Source organism: Parambassis ranga, unplaced genomic scaffold (assembly GCF_900634625.1).
Source record: "Parambassis ranga unplaced genomic scaffold, fParRan2.1 scaffold_27_arrow_ctg1, whole genome shotgun sequence".
NCBI lineage: Eukaryota > Metazoa > Chordata > Actinopteri > Ambassidae > Parambassis > Parambassis ranga.
Window position 1 is genome coordinate 202,814 of NW_021144800.1, and position 20,337 is coordinate 223,150.

The following is a 20,337-nucleotide window of genomic DNA, read 5'->3' on the forward strand; positions in this document are numbered from 1 at the left end:
AAAATACACCGTGAACAAACATACCGCTGCAGAACCTGCTCACCGGCTGAGATATGAGCTCATTTAGCGACTTCACCATCAAATTTGATCGGCTTTTTGTCTTTCAATATCTAAAGACAAAAAGTGATAACTTTTGTGAGGCTTAGTCTTAAGATGACCGCTGAAGATTTAGTTTTACTTTAAACAAAAATCCAAAATCTGGTTAGGCAGAAAATGGGTGCGTTGGAATTGGCTTGATCCAAGGATTCCAACAGTACCATTAACACATCTCTCCACTTCTTCCATGTAGAGGTTGGCACCCTCAGTGGGTGGGTCTGGGTAAAACTTGAAAAACAATAGCACTAAATGTTTCCATACTCAGACATCCTCTTTCTACCACATACAATGCAGTGATTCCATCCATTCCCAGGAAGTTTGCACATACTCACAGCAAGAACAAAGGGCTGTCAACCAGTCCCCCTCCGGCAGTTTCATAGTCGTTAGCCAGTCGTTAGACACACCTGGCACAGGCAGCCAGATCATCACAGGTAACTATGGAAACATTTAGTGCTATTGTTTGTAAGTTTTACCCAGACCCACCCTGTCTTTGTTCTCGACTCAGTACAAAGTCCAAGAGTTAGGGCCATGATCTAATGATCACATGAACCAGAAATAGATTCACAACACATAACTTGATTAGCATGTAGCCAAATGAAAGCCCAAAGAAAACTGCACTTCTTGTTCTGGATGATCCTGGACAGATGAAGTCCAGCTTTTCTCTTCTCCTGTTCCTGATTGGTGGAAGCAGCAGAATGAGCGAATTCACACATTCTAAGACAAACTACTTAAGCTGAGGGCGGGTTAACAAGAAGATCCATCAGTGCAGTTTTTACAGGAGTTCAGTGGTTAGGAGCTCATTTCACTGCTTTTAAGACAAAAACATGTTCTGACCTGAAATCACAGTCAGTGATTCAAATGAAAGTGAAACATCATCAACATTTAAAGCACAAAGTTGAAGCTGCTGTCACTTCCACACACTCTGCTTCTACACACAGCACAGACTCACTGAGGAACCAGAACCCAAACAGAACCCAGCATGTAGAGGCTGAGTGAATGTGGTGCTGAAGGTGTGGAGGTGGATCAGTGTGTCAGAGGAGACTCTGTAGAAGGACAGAGTGCCAGCAGGACAGTCCACATACACTGCTGCTCTGTCAGAGACAGAGGAGGAGGAGATGGATGTGTCTCTGTTATTGTGACGGACATAGTAACCGACATCAGAGCAGATCAGACTCCAGGACTGATTGTTTGCTCCAAACACGCAGTCATCACTGACTCCTTTCCCTCTGATTCTTCTGTAACTCACTGATATATAAACCTCTCCTCTCCTCTCGACCTCCCAGTAACAGCGACCAGTCAGAACATTTCTACACAGCAGCTGAGGACACCAGTCAAATCTGTCTGGATGATCAGGATATGGCTGCTCCTCCTCCCACACATGTGTCACCTTCCTGTTGTTGTCAGACAGTTTGAGCTTTGTGTTCACTGAGTTTGTGTCGACTTCAAGTTGACAGAAATCTGATGGAGAGAAAAAGACACAGCTGCAGTTTATCATCTGACACATCTGATGGCTTCATTCTGTCTTTACTGACTGATGTGTTGTTCATTCATACAAAGTTTATCATCAGACTTTTTGTCACTAATGTTTGAATGAACAAACACACAACTATCAGCTTTGTGTTCAAACACAAACTGGATATTTGCAGCAATGTGAGTAAAGACAGACGACACATTTAGAACATGAGAAGAACAGCAGCATCAACTGTATCATTGGATAAAGAGCATCATCCAAAAGCTCCTTCATCAGAGTCTGGAGGAGGATCTGGACTGAAAGAACAGACTCAGACTGCTACATGTGTACACCTTCTGATCTCTGTCCCTTGCTGCTGCCTCCCCCCTCTCCCCCCTGTAAGCCTCAGCTTCTGATAGGGGGTCCACGGGGTCTTAGAAAGTCTTAAAAGTTGATCAATGAATCGTGGGAAAATGAAGGCCCTTAAAAAGTATTGAAAAGTCTTAATCTGCATTTCACAAGGTGTTAAATGTTATTGTTATTCAAGCTGTGACTCCAAAAAGTATCCATGAATATTTATTTTCCTCCTTGCAGCTATTAAAACCATGTGATGGCGGCGTGCTTGTTGCCTCGGGGCCGTGTGTGGATGTTTTGGTGTTTTCTTGCACACTTTGCAAGGAAACAATACGCATGGCATCGATGGGCTTCACTGCAACACTGGCTGACAAACCACGTCTTTTGTTCCAGAGACAAACAGCATTGGGTCAATGTTGAGGAGTCAGATGTGGAGCCAGGTGAAAACCCAGAGCCCGGACACTTACAGAGCACAACTGTTGTATGTATATACAGATATAAATGTATATATGTCATGTGTATAAAGACACAGATCTTTGACATGTAAGCAGCAGTCCTGTCCACCTCACCTTTATATGTCCCTCTGGTTCTTTTCTGACCTTTTCTATCTATTCCTGTTAAGCACACTCAGAGTAATGTGTCACTGTGCTTCATCACACAGTCATCACCTGTGTGTGATGTATTTATGTTTGTGCCTCGCCAGTACCTGTAGCTCATGTGTGATGTATCATGGAAGTTGTTGTGCCTGTACTGAAGTGAACAACATGTTAACGCTGTCTGTTCAGAGCTGTCAAAGCTTGTTTAACAAGCTCGGCTGTCCCGCCTAACAAATATTACGCTGTGTATATATGGCAATATATACATGCTGCTCACAGCTCAGTGTCTCAGTGTCTTCACTCTTCAGTCCATCAGTCCAGTCTGACCCTTTGGATGAGTCCTGCCTGCTTTTTGACTGTGGAGCTGTTTATTCCTGTGTTTGGACCTTTTCAACCATTTGTGGTCTCTTATTGGATTTTGTCTTTTGTCTGCTTTGGTTGTCTCTGTTATGTCCCAGGCTGAGGGGAAACCCACACACAGCATGTCTGCACCTGGTTTAAGTGTTTGGCTGCAGTTCATGGACTCAGAGGGGAGCAGTGCCCCAAACAACAAACACAAAGACACTAAAACACACTAAAGTTTCCTAAAAAAGAAAAACAAATGACAAAGCTGGAACCTAAAACTCCTGCCCCAAAAAGGAGAACATGGAAACAAAGAAAAAGGGCGTCTCCCTCCTACAAGCTGCAGCTACATATGACAATATAAACAGAGCTATTTACAAATGACTGATCCAAAACCAAGATGGACTCCAGCTACACAAACACATCAACACAACAGGTACTCAGACACAGACTAAAGACACACAAATCATCTGGCTCATGTGAGAGTGGAAGTGAGGAGGACATGAGACTAAAAAGACACCTGGGACATGCTAGCAGGTCACAGTCCATATTCACTCCAATGACATCACATCCAGACGTTTGATGGACAAAAGCCTTTTTCTTGTTGCATATGTGGGTCAGAACAATAAGGATCCAGTAAGTGTGCAATGACACTGTGACTGAATACAAGAGACAAATGTCCATTAAAGACAGGACTTCTGATGGACTGATAGAACACTGACTCATGCACAATAACATGAGGAAAGACTGAGTCAAACTTACACTTCCTCAGCCCCGGTTTTAACCTCTGCTCTCCACCATGCTCCACCCTGCAGGAAGAAACACAGTCAGAATGATTTTCTAACCAACATGAGTCCAAACTGCTGATCAACATGAAGCAGAGTTCCTCAGTTTGTCAGAGACACAAAATGAGTGGATCCACCAGGTTCAGTAGGTTTTGTGTCATTTACATGTGTGAAATCTTAATTTTATAGCTTCATGATGGAGGAAGATTAAAGATCAGTGGAGATGATTGATTTTTCCTGTAAACATATTATACACTTGTATTTGTGCATACCTGAGAGTGTTCAGTCTATAGTTTGGACTATCCTGAATGTCACACAGCAGCTTCACTCCTGAGTCTCCTGGACCCATTAGATTGTAGCTCAGGTCCAGCTCTCTCAGGTGGGAGGGGTTGGACTTTAGAGCAGAGGCCAGAGAAGCACAGCCCTCCTGTGTGATCAGACAGCTCGACAACCTAGAGTTACAAACCAAATGTGAAAACAAAAAGCATAAAGGAAGTGTTATAAATGCTGTTTATTTTAAACATGGATCTGGGTCAGAATTTAAGTGTTTAACAACCAGTTGTATCCTGACCTGAGAGTTTCCACTCTACATTGTGGCCGCTCCAACCCAGTAGACAAGTGCTTTACTCCTGAGTCCCACAGATTGTTGTCACTCAGGTCCAGCTCTCTCAGACTAGAGGACTGGGAGGTGAGAACTGAGGACAGAGCTTCACAGCTTCTCTCTGAGAGGTTACAGCTGCTCAGTCTGAGAAAAAACAAGAATGAACACAAAGTCAATGTTTTATTGTTCATATAAAAATCAACCTTGTTTGAAATGGTTCATAAATCCACCTACAGAACTTTGTTGGAGGCTTTGACCACTGGCAGCAGCCTCAGAAGAGCCTCCTCTGAAGCAGAGTATTTCTTCAGGTCAAACACCTCCAGATCTTCTTCTGATGACAGTAAGATGAAGCCCAGAGCTGACCACTGAGCAGGAGACAGTTCATCTGTGGAGAGACGTCCTGATCTCAGGGCCTGTTGGATCTCCTCCACTAGAGAACGATCATTCAGTTCATTCAGACAGTGGAACAGATTGATGCTTCTCTCTGCAGACACATTCTCACTGATCTTCTCCTTGATGTACTGGACTGTTTCCTGATTGGTCTGTGAGCTACTTCCTGTCTGTGTCAGCAGGCCCCGTAGAAGAGTCTGATTGGTCTCCAGTGAAAGGCCCAGGAGGAAGCGGAGGAACAAGTCCAGGTGTCCATTTGGACTCTGTAAGGACTTGTCCACAGCACTCTGGTGGAGATGTCTTAGTTCAGGTTTGTCTCTGAAGCGTTTAGACCACAGAGGTGTTCTTTTTTGTTTTTCAAGCAGGTTGACAGCAGAGCTGCTGAAGGTCAGATGGACATGAAGAGCAGCCAGAAACTCCTGAACACTCAAATGGATGAAGCAGAACACCTTGTCCTGGTACAGGCCGCTCTCCTCTTTAAAGACCTGTGTGAACACTCCTGAGTACACTGAGGCTGCTCTGATATCGATGCCACACTCTGTCAGGTCTGACTCATAGAAGATCAGGTTTCCTTTCTGCAGCTGATCAAAAGCCAGTTTTCCCAGAGACTGGATCATCTCCCTGCTCTCTGGACTCCACTGTGAATCTGCCTCAGCTCCTCCATCATATTTGACCTTCAATTTGGTCTGAACCACCAGGAAGTGGATGTACATCTCAGTCAGGGTCTTGGGCAGCTCTGCTCCCTCTCTGGTTTTCAACACCACCTCCAGAACTGTAGCAGTGATCCAGCAGAAGACTGGGATGTGGCACATGATGCGGAGGCTTCGTGATGTCTTGATGTGGGAGATGATCCTGCTGGCCTGCCCCTCCTCTCTGAACCTCTTCATGAAGTACTTCTCCTTCTGTGGGTCAGTAAACCCTCTGACCTCTGTCACCACGTCCACACAGTCAGGAGGGATCTGATTGGCTGCTGCAGGTCGTGTGGTTATCCAGAGGCGAGCAGAGGGAAGCAGCTTCCCCCTGATGAGGTTTGTCAGCAGCACATCCACTGAGGTGGACTCTGTGACATCAGTCAGGATCTCAGTGTTGTGGAAGTCCAGAGGAAGTCGACACTCATCCAGACCATCAAAGATGAAGACCACCTGGAGGCGCTGAAAGCTGCAGATTCCTGCTTCTTTGGTTTCAGTGAAGAAGTGATGAACAAGCTCCACCAAGCTGAACTTTCTCTCTCTCAGCACATTCAGCTCTCTGAAAGTGAATGGAAATGTGAACTGGATGTCCTGGTTGGCTTTGTCTTCAGCCCAGTCCAGAGTGAACTTCTGTGTTAGGACTGTTTTCCCGATGCCAGCCACTCCCTTTGTCATCACTGTTCTGATTGGTTCCTGTCTTCCAGGTGAGCCTTTAAAGATGCCTTCTGGTCTGATGCTTGTTTCTGGTCTGTGTGCTTTCCTGGATGCTGCTTCAATCTGTCTGACCTCATGTTCCTCATTGACCTCTGCAGTCCCTCCCTCTGTGATGTAGAGCTCTGTGTAGATCTGGTTCAGAAAGGTTTTTTTTCCTGCTTTAGCGATCCCCTCAAACAAACACTGGAACTTCTTCCTCAGGTTAGACTTCATCTTTTGCTGACAGCCAGTGAGGATCTCTGAAGAAACAGCAGACTGTGTTACACACGTGTCACTCTGTGAAGAGACATTCTCATCTATGAACAGTTCTCTGACTTTGAGGTTGTTCACCAGATCATTCTGACCGATCTTCACTAAGATCTTTTTTCTTCTGTAAGTTCTGTAAATTCCTCAAAATGATTTTATGTATTTTAGTTTTTAGCAGGGCTGAAGTTGTTTAAGAGATTTATGCAGAAAAAAACAGTTTTTTAGAAGTGGACATTTTTGTCCCTAATGACACAAACAGATAATACATTATTATGCACCAACACAGACAAAATGGTGGCCAGGTAAAGAAGCACAAAAAAGTCCACCTTAATCACTTACTTATTAATTACTGGTCTAAAATGTGTATTGTTTTAACTTACAGGAAAATATTCAGTATGTGACCTTTTGTGGACAGGAGGACAAAATTCTGATTACTGGTTATGATTCAGATGAATTTTTAACCCTGATTAAAGATGAGGTGCAGGTTATATATTTTTTGTACATTTATCATGAGTAGAGATGTCCCGATCAGATTTTGTATTTTTTTCGCCCCTGAGTCTGATCTGACAAGTCACTGTATTTTTATATTAAAACAAGTCCTGGTATTTGAAAGTGGTTACCCTGACCTATTCCACGGTCATGAGAATTGTAGATACATTGTACATTTTTGTTTCACATCTTTGCACAATGTACAAAGACAAAAAACATTTCCACATTAGTAATATGTGTAGTACAGTAGGGATGGGGGATGTTAATATCAAGTAGTATCATGATTACTTGAGGCTTTTTCCTCAATTACAACTAACGAACTGTCAATAATGGGGGGTGGGGGGGTGCATGTTAAGTTTAGTTTGAATTTGTCCCCATTGCGGGACAAATAAAGGGTTTCTCAATCTTAAGATTGTTTTTGGACCAACCCAAAATATGACAGTTGAATTAATAATACAATTCGCAACACGACAAGCAACACGATCTGTGTTGCTTGTTAATCTCAGATCATGACTGACAGGGAGGAGCAGCCAACAGTATCTGACGGCCCAGTGGGATCCAGAGAGAGTAATAATGTGGCCCTTGATGCTTCACAAGGACCTTGTGGATAAGACCTAACCATTTAACTCTTGGAATTCTGTAGACACTTGCTGTACTGTACTGTGCTATGCTGTATGTACATCATGTAGCCTTATGTGTAGCTTTTATTACTTCTGTTTTGAAGGCACTTTGTAGGGATCTCAGAGAATACAGCAGTCTCACCTTCAGCATGAGGAAGAGGAGAACAAGTCTGAGTTGAAGGTCCAGTGTTAGTGTTCCTGATGCCATCCAGCTTCTGCTGCAGGTCCTTCCTGTAGATCTTCCCTAAAATGTTCCAGGTGACCTGCACTGCATTAGGAATTTCATATGTCTGCTCCATCACAGTCACAGTTTCCAGCCTGTGTTCCTTTTGCAGGCGGCATGTTTTGATGGGTGCGTGGCCCTCTAGGCAGCCGGGCCGCTGCAGAAACCAGTTGAACCTTTTGAACTCTTTATCTGTCAGATCGTCCAGAATGTTCAGAAGGTCCTCTGACGTCATCACAGCTTCCTGGAAAAGTCAGAGAACCTCAGCAGAAGCAGTATGTATAAGATGAAGTGACACCATGTCAGATTAGCTTGCAGTGGGAAAACATTCAACAAGAGGCTGTCATTGCACAAAGAGATCTTCAACATGTCAACACAGTGACAGTGGCATAGATGAAGAGGGGGGGGCAGGGACAGTTCAGGCTGCTCTGGCTTGTCAGTTAGCTAGTTAGCTACTGTCTGCTAGCATAAGTCCATCCATTAATGATGGTCTGATAAACATTAAACCAAAGTAAGAATATGGTGCTGGCTGTCAGTTTTATGTGTTAAAATACACTGAAAGCAGTCACAGCAAATGAAAACAATGAACTTCACAAAATGTAAACAATTCCATACACAACTGACGTTCAATAACAATAAATATCTTTCAGTTACACAGCAGTAAAGATACATGAGGTGATCAAACTGATGATTGATCAGATGTTCTACAGTCTGCTGACTCGAACAGAAAAACACGTCTGCTGACTTGAACAGAAAAACACTACAAGTAACAACTTGTTCTAAAACAGCTGTTCATCTGCTATAAAAGTCATCAAAGACCAAGAGAAAGCAGCCAATCAGCAGCAGAAACATCTGTACTGTACCATCAGTCAGTGATGCAGCACAGTGTGATCAGACATGGAGAGATTTCTCTGGAAGGACTCTCACCTGCTGGATCAGTTCAGATGGACTTACAGACACTTTCCAGCTTCCTGTGTGGAGAAGAAGCTGCTCCTGGTCCTCCTCAGTCCTGCTGTCTGACACAATCTGATCTGAGGACGCCGTCACTTCCTCACAGCCTCACAGTCTGAACACGTCAGTGACGGTGAAACCGGTCCGACAAGTGTCTGAAAGACATTTCCTGATTCACTTCTACTGTCTGTCCACTAGATGGAGCTCAGCAATCAATGAGCTACAGATCAGCACAGCTCTGTGTTACTACTCTGCTGCTCATTAAAGCTGTGTGCACTCTGACGGCCTGTGCACTCCATGGACCTGCTTCTGCACTGATGTGGGCCCTGCACCTGCTGCTGCTACAGTGTGCTGCACACATATCTGTGGTTTTGGCACTAAGCAGCCACTTGTAGGCTTTTGAGCCTTTTCTCTCTGCTTCATCAACATTTTTATACTTTACCTGTGACCTTATGATGTCACCTTTATAATAGAACATGATAACATAAAGCCATTGATTCCTACTCATCTATCCAGCTAATGTCCACATTAAAACTCTGCACTCAACATGTTGGAAGCATTTTCTCATTATTCCTTCACAGTGAGTGAGTCTTACCTGTGCTGTTGGTTTCTGTGACGAAGCAAACACAAACACATGAGCAGCTACTGTCTGAGCTCTGAGGACTGACACACTTCTCCTCATGGCAAATATTAGATTCACATATTTATGAAGCCTTGAAGAGAAAATGTTTCTTCTGATGAGTTTCAATCATCGATATGAATTCATGAAAAATAAAACATGACAAATTGATGCATTTATAAATGTTTTAGTTTTAGTAATAAGAATCATCTGAACTCAATTCAACCAGATGCACCTGAACGCACCATGAACTTTAAACCAACCAAACTTACGTAACGTGGCGCGCGGCTGTTGCGCAGCACAGGCGCGTCAAACCGGAAACAGACTGATCTGATAAAGTCAGAATAAAGCGACCTTTTCTCCGCTTGAAGCTTTGAACGAGTCGATCTGAGTTTCAGAGCAAATGAAGCTGCTGAACTTTACAGAGAGAACGATCAACAGAGACGCTTGTTGTTGGTTCCGCGTTTCAGGGACTTACTACAATAAAGATCCATCAGTTACAGGCAGCAAAGATCAATGAGGTGATCACACTGATGATTGATCAGATATCGACAGACTCACCTGCTGAATCAGTCCTGACTTCCAGAAGTTTCCACCTTCGTGTGTGGAGCTGCTGGTTCTGCTGCAGTCTGTCTGACAGGAGCTCAAAAACGAAAGTAAGTCCACAGAAGCCACGCCTTTAAACCAGGACACGTCTCCAGCAGGGGGCGCCCTCACACTGGAAACATGAAGCTGATTTTTACAGCAGCCTCCCTGTTGTTGCTCTGTCTGTGTCTGTTTACATGATAACAGCTGTGACACAAACAGAACAGTGATGGACTTTATTCAACCTGCTCAGCGAGAGAAGCAGCGAGCAGCTCTGATAGAAGTCTGTCTGCACCATCATCAGGGTCTGATGCTGCTGCAACAGCCGGACTCTGGGACAAAGTGACGTCAGCAGATGTCGGGTTGTCCTCTGAGTCTCTGAAGCAACATGCGGCTCAGCTGGAAAACAGCTTCTGATGGAGCTCTGATAGTCTGACTTCATCTCTGAGAGGAAGAAGAGGGAGAAGCCGCTGCGCAGCGCGCGGACTCTCTCCAGCAGCAAAGTGCAGAGATCATCAGAGCTCCACATGAGCTGAACATGAAGAGACACAGTCCGCTAGCAGCTCCTTCACTGTCGGCCTGCAGCGCTGCTCCCACACTCATCTGGACTCTTTCATCCACACACAGAAAACACGAGCGGAACATTCAGCCTGCAGAGGAGCTGCCTTGGATTGAGTCTCCGCGGTTCTCATGGTGTGTTCAAGGACCGCCTCCCGCTCTCAGCTGATCATAACTACACTCTGACTGTGCTTGTGTTGCAGCTACGAACTGAACATGGCAGAAGAAGCTCCAGCTCCAGCCGCCGCTCCGGCCGAAGCGCAGAAGAAGAAGGTCTCCAAGCCGAACAAGTCCGGCCCCAGCGTCAGTGAGCTCATCGTGAAAGCTGTGGCCGCTTCCAAGGAGCGGAGCGGCGTGTCTGCAGCCGCCCTCCAGAAGGCTCTGGCTGCCGGAGGATATGATGTGGAGGCCATCGAGAGCCTGGTGGCTAAAGGGACCCTGGTCCAGACCATGTTCACTGTTGTTGGCAGAAAAGTCAGATAGCAACAAACTGCTGTCTTACATCCATCCTTCAGATCTGTGTTCTAAGAGTCTGAGAATATGTGGTTTCCTTTATTTACAGTGGTGCATGTCATGTGACTTTACTTATGCAACATGTATGATAATGTTCTGTCTCCTCTCATTTCCAGACGTGCAGCCAAAAACATGTGCAGTGATGATATGTGACGGTATCATCATGGTCTCAGAGAGAAGAGCTGAGTGTGTCTGTTCTGATCTGTGGATGCTTGTGTCTCTTCTCCCCTGTAGTTTCCTGCTTGTTGCTCCGTCACACGCCCTCTGCTGGTGAGCCGCGTCATTACACACAACCGCTCATGTAATGAGGCGAATTTATAACTTTTGACTTTATGTGGAGGAGGGATTGATTTTGGAATGAGGAGGCTGCAACCTGCGATGGCACCACTAGATGTCAGCTTTTCACAGCATTGGTGGTTCAGTGGTAGAATTCTCGCCTGCCACGCGGGAGGCCCGGGTTCGATTCCCGGCCAATGCAATGACACTTTTAACTGAGGAACATGTGAGGGGACATATATTCACCTTCACATCTATGCTGTTGTTCAGTAAGTTGTTTTTATATGTGTTAACAGACCTATCTGACTTCTGTTAACATCACTGTGACACACACACAGAGGCTCTACACTTCACAGACGAGCTTCAGTGGTACAGTGCACATCACATTTGAAACAAGAGCACTTACCACTTTCTAGTTTTCTTTCAGTTTTTGTCTGATGTCAACAGGCATAGTTGACAATAACATCCTCACCTACAGTGTAATACTCAGAGTTTTTCATGATATCATAACAGGACATAATACATCTCTGTACATTTCTCATCTGTATATCTGCATGTCTTATGGTTGCTCTGTACATAGTCTTTATTTCTACTTTATCGATTGTTATGCTGCTCAGGACCTTGTTTTCATGCTGCTGTAATGGAATGGAAGGAACGCTGACAACCAACATGGGTCATAGCAGCAGTCACCTGGTGCGGTCATGTATCAGCTGGGGTGTGACGCAGTGGCTCCGTCAGTAACTATGGGCAGTGTGTACGCACCCAGACACACATCATTGGAAGCCAGCTTTAATGAGAGGTGAGGGTTGCAAAAGTCCGAACAAGAGCCTGTTGACAGAAAACTCTAAAGGAGAAGGTTGCCATGTTAGAAAACGAACGAGACTTTCTGCAGAAAACCATGACCATGACATCCACTGGTAGGTCATCTGTTCTTTGAACTCAAACGTTTGAACTAGTGCCGTCACATGATTACAATTTTAATCACATTAATCACTGTTGCTGTATATTTATTGTGATTAAATATCACTCATTTGTTTAACCTATACTCACTGGATGAACTCAATTAAATTGAGTTTTCCATCCAATAAATGCAGCAGAAATAGAAACAGTAAGGTGCATAACATTCCTCCAGGACATAAACCTTTGCATTTCAATATACCAAATTAAGTTGGATGAAACTCCCACATCGCTGGGCTCCTGTCTTCAGAGTTTGAGCAGAAGCTGTCTGCTCAAACTCTTAGAAGCAATCATTCTAGAACTGCACTGCACTGAGGACCAATGTCCAGGGAGAGCTGAGGAAGAAGTACAGGGAGTGAAAGTAGAGGCTGCACGTAGACATTTTAAGCCAGTGATCCCCTCGGCAATAATAAGGAATGTCAACTCAGCTGGGCCATGAACTTCAATGCAGCGGCTTTGTGGTGATCTGCAAGAAGTCATCATTCACCTTGAAAACAGTAGTAGTACAAAACAGTATTGTTAGTTGTAGTTACTCTCACACCGACTTGAATAGCTATAAAGAAATGTGAGTTTTCATTTTACATTCATTAATTAATTACCAATTAATTAATTACTGTTGACAAGTAAAAATGTGATTTAGTCAGTGGCGTAGGAAGCATTAAAAATGTGGCGGGGGGGACCTTCTGTGGGTGGGTGGTGAAAAAAAGTTCATCAGTATTAGGCTTGTGCAAAATCGTATTGTGTGCTATTAATCATCAGAAAATCGATTAATATTTGCCACTTATCGATTACGGCGATTAGTGCCTCGTCATGATGACGCATTTTTGTGTGCGGCGTAGTCTCACCATCACCCGCGCACATGTGAGTCCACAATAACAATAATGGTGGAAGGCAGTGGTGTTCAGTTAAATAATGCGGAGCAGCACGTTTCTAACATAAGTTCAACGTCTGTCACCATAAGCCCGAGCACGAAGAAAGCCGAAGAAAGCGCAACGAGGACACAACACTACACTACAGCTGTATATAGTGCCGCGACATGCATTAGGTGAAGCGTGGAGCGTTGGTTGTTGCTATAGTAACTGAATTTTTGCTCGTATCAAATGAATAAACTCCGATCTTTATTTACGAACTCCACAGCAAGATAGGAAACATTACAACAGCGAAGTCTCCTCCAGCAGATATTGGAAAGAATTCCACTCAGCCGAGAATCCGCGGTACGTTTAGTCATTGTGCTCCTTACGACCAAACGAAGCGCTGGAAGAACGCAACGTAGGTTGATTTGCACAGACACACATTTAAATGTGAAATTGTCCGGTTTGTTTATTTGTTTGTTTTTTCTGCTGCTGTTCTACAGTCTGAGTGAAAACATGCTCTAGTCTGTGACATATTCCAGTCACAGGTTCATTTGCGCAGACACATGTTTTAACTTGAAATAATCACTGATGTGACTTTTCTGAACTTTGTTTGTCTATTTGTCTGTTTAATTTTAATGTTGACATGCTTTGTGACCTTAAGATAAAAACATTTGAAGGACAAAGTTACTTTAAATGTTTGCTTCATTATTATTTTGAAGCAGTTTGTGCCTCAATATTATCAATACATATTTCCATGGCTGGTTGGTGCCTAATCACCAGCTTAGCCTGTTGTGAATGAAGTAGTTAACTTGACTGATGATTTGTCGGTATCATGCTAGAACACTGTGCCAATTTAGAGTCAAAAACATGTAAGTGCAACTGTCATCAATTAATCGTCAAATTAATCGTTATCGGCTAAATGCCACAATTAATCGTGATTAATTTTTTTGCCAATATCGCCCAACCCTAATCAGTATATATAGTAATAATATGAAGTAGTTGAGATTTCCTGTGGATTTTAACAGGTTGTTAAACTATTTTACCTACAGAAGTAAACACTTCATGACTATTTCAGAGACAGATTCAACAAAAACTCGGTGACAAACTAATTCCAAGTGAAACAACAGTTTTGTCAAACATACTGGTGCTACTACACTAACAGCCTCCATATCTGAGGCCTTCTCTCATTTACAGAGACAAAAAACTGGCAAATCCCATAGAAAAATGAACCAAACTGCTTAATGCAGATAATACTGAAACACTAAAAATACTAACTTACAAAAAGATGCATGTCTTTATCTTTATTTGCTTATAAAACTGCTGAATTCACAACAAACCTTGTGGATGTGTTTATAATGATGCGCTGCCTCATCTGCTGCATCAGTGTGTCCCTGTTCATATAATGCCCCACTGTGTCCTGACGGTCCATCACATGTGTTTTATTCTTGCTGATAAGAATAGGAGCAGGTGGCTGTGTGCACTGGCTCGGCGAGGCTGAAGCTAGCAGGCTAACAGGAGCTAACCTGGCCTTATTACAATATGGGTTAATGCTGAAAACAACTCTAACTCTCCGTGTCTTTGTTGGGAATCTCCTCATGTCCATTGTGTGTGGGGAGGGAGCAGAAAAGGCAACAACATGTCGTCAGACAAATAAAACCGTCTACTGTAACTGAAAGTAAACAGCAGCTTCCTCCCAACTTTTCTAAGTTGATTTAACATCAACCTAACGTCACCTGGGGCCATGTGACAAACAGTCAGGCTTCAGCATGAGCTGGACTTTGTGGGATGACACTGACGTTACCTCCTCCAGCGTCGACCAGCACTGACGGTTCTCTTTACGGTGTTTTACGCTCGCTCGAAGAAACCACTGGCTTTGTTAGGTCCGTTACTATAGTAACGGTATTGCAGCGCTGTGGTAACCAGGAAAACATGGAGTGGATTTCAGCGGTGAGGTTATTCTCTTACGAACTTTTTCACGAGCAATCGAGACAGCATTAGGTGGAGTTTCCTACTCACTAAATGTGGGGGGGGTCCAAACGGGCCGTTTTAAAATGTGGGGGGGACACGTCCCCCTCTGATATAATGGTAGCGACGCCTATGGATTTAGTAGTAGCCTAATCCATGTATTAAAGTACATCTGCATGCAGGTGGTCCCCTTACAATAGAACACGTTTATACCTTTTCCTTTTACTAAACAAAGTCATTTCAGCACGTTTACAGGTCTCCCCTGCTGTCTGTCATGTACGGCGCAGTTCCAGCCCGATGCACACCCAGCAGCACAGACACACACGCAGGGGAGCAGGCACCCACCAGCAGACAAAAAATATATAAAAATAAAATATATTGCGAAAATATGCCGACTGCTTCACTTCAATAAATCCCTGCACAACTGTATTGTTTCACATTAACTACACTTAAGCACTGGCTGTACCCCTGCATACAAGTGCTGCTTAGGCTAACACAGAGCGTTAGCTCTGGGCTAACGTTAGCCTGCCAGCTACACTACAAAAGTAAAGCAAAGCACTTTTGGATTGTGTTAGCTGGTGGCGAGCTGCGCTCTCAGTGTGTTAAGGATGAATTCAACGTGCCTGTGTAGAAACCTCCAAGTACTAACCGTGTTCACCACTTACCTCTGACAGCTATATGACGCGACCATAGACGTTAGCTACAACGAATGCTAACTAATCTTAGCTGCTTGTAGCCTGTCTACCCTACGACGGCGTATTAGGGCCAATGTAAGAAAAAAAAATACTGACCCGGAAGAGGAGGGGGGGGCAATATTCTGAGATTTAAAGTCGTAAATTTACGAGATTTAAAGTCGTAGATTTACGAGAAAAAAAGTCGTAGATTTACGAGATTTAAAGTCGTAAATTTACGAGATTTAAAGTCGTAGATTTACGAGAAACAAAGTCGTAAATTTACGAGAAAAAAAGTCGTAAATTTGCATCGGTTGTTCTTGGTCAACGGCTCACGGCGCGTTTCGATGACGTCATCTTGGTCACACGAATACATTTTATGACTATGAACGTAGAGAGAAGGTGCAGAGGACCCATGGACCATGGCGCCAGGTGAGTTTGGCTACAGGCTGACCTACTAATTTCATTTACAGCCAAATGAAATTACTAAGTCTTAGATAACCTGCTGTCATATCTTGCTCGCTAGATATTCAACTTTGCACAGTCAAAATAACTACTCGGAAAAGCGTAGCCTAAAGTTGCTAGCCTCCTGTCATTTCTTTAGGTTAGTTTGTTTTTAGCAAAGTCTGTAGTAAATGCTAACATTTCTGTTGACTCTCGGCCAAACGAACGCTACATTATGCACAATTGGCCATTGAATCAGGTTTTAATACTATAGTTTGTGCAGCCGAGTTAGCGATTTACATAGCTGTGAGTCACGAGTGAACTTTGCTAGCCTCTGCAGATGTTAAAGAAATGTAAAGGTGCTGGGCCAAAGTAGGCTATTAAAGCAAACCAGAAATGAAAACGCATAAAATCATTGCCAATGCAGATAATAAGAATATTGTGTAGTATTCCTTTAGTCTATTCTCCCAAATCAGCTGGATCCAGCTGGGCCTCTCAACATCATACCAGACAAAGTTTATATGAAATGTAAACTGGATAAAATGCAACTGTTTCAGGGCTTATGTTTTTATCACGGTGTTATCTTCTTCACAGCATTGCCACAAGTCATCACAGTGTCAGATTTCTTACGACAACGCAGAGTTGCTGAAGACGTAATAAGCCGCCTGGAGGAGGATAAGGTACTACTATGGCTAAGATAAAAGCTGCATTCACTTGTGACTTCTACAACCTAAGGTCATTAACAGTAAAAATGCAACATCAGAAAATTGGTGTGTATATTATAACCTAACAATGAAAAGCCATTAAGGGCTGTCATCATTTTATGTCAACATATTTGATTAATATTTGTCTTCATAATAAGTAACTAATATTTGTTTATTTAACAGATTGACAAAGATGTCATCACTCTTATGGAGGATGGGGATCTGGCCAAATACATTTCCTCATATGGGGATCGGCTGGCATTGATGAATTTCTGCAAAAACCAAACACCACTCCATAAACAGAAGATGGGCCTTTTTGAAAAGCTCCGGGCAAAGCTCCAGTTGAGAAAAGAAGCAGAAAAGCGTAAACCTGAAGATGAGACAGACATTACATCCCTACTTACGTCAAAAAAGAGAGCGAGAGCTACTCATCGCAAAATTGAAATAGGGTGGTTGCATGGTGAGAATGAACAAGTAAAGCAAGTGAGAGCAAAACAAGGAGGGGGCACAAGGACAGTACTTCTTGATGTGGAATGTAGTATGGATACTGTCCTAGAAAAAGGAAAGAATTTCTTCTTTCCAAAAGGAACATCAACAAAAGGCCATGCAACACATTTCATGTTATTGATTGCTGGAGGGAGGTGATACAGCCAAATATCACCCTTAACCATCATGAGCTTGCCGAGATGTGTAGCAGCCTTAAACCAACTCCAAAGAAAGTCCAGGGACTCCTGCAGTTCCCTGCGATGATGACGCCACGGCAAAGGGAGGTACAGAACCACCTTAAAAGGTATCTCAGAGAGTTGGATGAAGACAAACTTGGCAAGTTTCTACGCTTTGCCACAGGAAGTGATGTGATGACATGTGACAGAATTGAGATTATGTTTTCAGCAATGTCAAAATTCACAAGAAGGCCTGTTGCACACACATGTGGATGCGTCCTAGAGCTGGCTGACTCTTATGACAACTTCCCAGACTTCCGTTCTGAGTTCAATGCAGTGTTTGACAGCAACATCTGGATTATGGACATAGTGTAGCCCTTGCTTAACTATGTTGTCTTCTGTCATGTACCACAGTGCTACAAGGCTGTGGAAGAGTTGACAATTTTTCTTTCAGCCAAACAAAAAGTTAAATGTTTCACAAAATGAAGTTGGTTTTACTATGGAAACATTTGGCAGAGCTGTTATTTCCAAGGAGTTACCCTCTGAAATATTGTATGCTATACAGTTATGTGCTGTAACATAACATGTAACAAAAACATTTTACCAGAGTTCCATCCCCATCAAGTTAGAGATATTTTAGTCAACTAAAAAAAGCAGTTGGAGCTTTTGAGGTCCAGTGTTTTGGATGTATTGATGGCAAATGCAAGTGTTTTGTGAGTTATGTTCTTTAATGTTTAAAGATGTAAAATTTGCATTGCAAATACTGTATTCAGAAATTAAGAATGTTTTTATTAACAGTTCTGACATTGGTACATACATAAGCTGGCCCTGATGTAATGCTGTGGGCACATGCTTTTTCAAGCTGTGCTATTTATATTTTATATATTTTTTTCATGAGGGCCAAGGGTGATGGTAGAATGCACAGTTAGACGTGTAGCTATATTACCATGTTTTCTATCCATGTTCAAAAATATTTACTCTTATTCCATTATTATAAAATGAATGTGCAACACACAAGTTTTGTTTACACGTTATGTTTAATAAATCTTTGCAGAGACTGTGTTGAAAATTGTATTCTATCAACCAAAAATTTTGAAAAAGTAGTTTATCCACATCTTAATGACATTGTGTAAAATTAGTAAGCGATATCTAACTTTTCAAGAAAAAAATAGGTTGTAGTGGTGGAGGTGGAGTCAGGAGGGGGAAAGGGAAACAAGTATTAGCTATTGATAACTAACCTACATAGTTTATATAGTATTGTATAAGCTACTCACAGCTTGGTGTGACCTTGTTACATACATAACCACAGCACACACTTTCATTAATTATCAGTTATGTACTCCAAAACTAATGTCCCAATGTCTCTGCTATATACAACTATAACATTTTGAGGAGTTAATGTCCATTGTTATTGAATTGCCCCTTTGAATATATTTAGACTTAGAACAAATAATACAATAATAATACAGTAATAATACAATAGTAAATCAGCAACATGACAAGACATGTACAAAGTAGCTTAAAACTGAGGGAGTAATAAGCTATTTTAGATATTTTGAAGTATCTCTGTTCTGAGTGAAGTGTATAGTTCTGCAGCTTCAAAAGCATCGGTAGGAGCATCCCATCCGTTCTCCTGCATAAGTAGTACACAGAGCTCAAACACAGTCTCATCACATGGGAAGGGACCCTTGGGTGTGCACTCATCCTTGCATACGGCCACTTCCTCAGAGTCCACAGTTTTTAGTTTGTCATCGGCACCATACAGCTGTGGGACTGTGTACATGAGAGCTGGACGACCTCCATGCACATCTTGGCCTGGCCTGGGTCGGATCTTGTGAATATTCCATGTTTGCACCACTTCATCCAGTTCTTTCTGCAACAGAAAATACAAATCAGAACCATTATTATATGTGAGATGGTATGAAGTATTGGGTGTTGTATTACAGTGACTCAAGTATGGATGCTGAAGGTGCTGTAGCACCACCTAGCGGTAAAGGGTTATATGCAGGTTACACAATGTGAATTAATAATAATTATTATGTTCTTTCTCACGATGGACGTGTTGTGTTGGATAGTTGTTGTTTATATTGTTTTTCTTGTTTAATAGGTACACTGTTCCTGTAACCTCGAGGTAATGCAGGTGGAGATAAATTGCTATGATTAAATGTGGCATATAGAACTAAAAAAAAACAAATTACAATGCATAAATTCTACCTATTTTATTGCTAGGTATTGAGTAGGTTTTAAACTATTATTATTAAAGGCTTGATATGATAGCGCTGTGTTACCTGAACGAGATCAAGGAAGCAGAACTGCATTAAGGTCTTGTCCAAAAAGTCTCCAGAGAAGTGACCATTGTCTTGGAGGGTTTTGAACAGGTTCATCCAGAATTGAATGCTTTGTTTTCTTAGTATTCCCCACCAGGATTCAATGCGTTGATTCCCCGTACTGCGTCCATAAATAAAACTGTTCTCTCTGGCAAAAGTGTCGGTGTCGTTTCTCCTTAAAAACACCTGCATGTTGGCAACATGTCCATTTTCAGTGCCTTTGTCCGCACGCATCCTTTCCGGACTCCCTCCCAAACGCATTACGCATCGGATGTAGTAGTCTGCCACAACCTTGGGGTCGCTATTTGTAGTGTAAGCTTCCATCCATAAAACGAAACGGCTGAAGCCATCAATGCATCCATTAATCCCTATACCGTAGGGTTTTAATTTGTCGTATGAGTCCATGTGCCAAAGAGCATTTGGTCCTTTGGTGTTGTACTGCCGGCGCCTGAGCCGCTGTGCTTTCCGAAGGTTCACCCCTTGCGGATCAATTAATTTTATAATTTGTCGTATGGTGTCTTGCTGCACCACGTAGCCCATCTGTATTGCCCGCTGATGTAGCCATCGATAGCCCTGCATCTGTCCAGTCTGTTGCAGCTCCTGGTGAACAAATGCTATGACTTCATCCAAACTGGTATGATTTTTTCTCCTGAACA

General features: G+C 42.9%; 1 protein-coding gene and 1 non-coding gene across 2 annotated transcripts; one reads left to right on the forward strand and one right to left on the reverse strand.

Moving 5' to 3' along the window:
• Nucleotides 1–1,024: 1,024 nt before the first annotated feature.
• Nucleotides 1,025–8,569, reverse strand: LOC114430727 (protein NLRC3-like). The gene is made up of 7 exons (XM_028398692.1): nucleotides 8,523–8,569; nucleotides 7,515–7,839; nucleotides 4,459–6,256; nucleotides 4,195–4,368; nucleotides 3,896–4,075; nucleotides 3,601–3,647; nucleotides 1,025–1,554 (listed from the first exon to the last, which is right to left on the reverse strand). The coding sequence occupies exons 2-7, from the start codon at nucleotides 7,828–7,830 to the stop codon at nucleotides 1,025–1,027; spliced, it is 3,045 nt and encodes a 1,014-aa protein (XP_028254493.1). The 5' UTR covers nucleotides 7,831–7,839; nucleotides 8,523–8,569.
• Nucleotides 8,570–11,228: 2,659 nt separating this feature from the next.
• trnag-gcc (transfer RNA glycine (anticodon GCC)) lies at nucleotides 11,229–11,299 on the forward strand. Its single transcript has one exon. It is a non-coding gene; the product is annotated as a tRNA-Gly (tRNA).
• The last annotated feature ends 9,038 nt before the right edge of the window (nucleotides 11,300–20,337 follow it).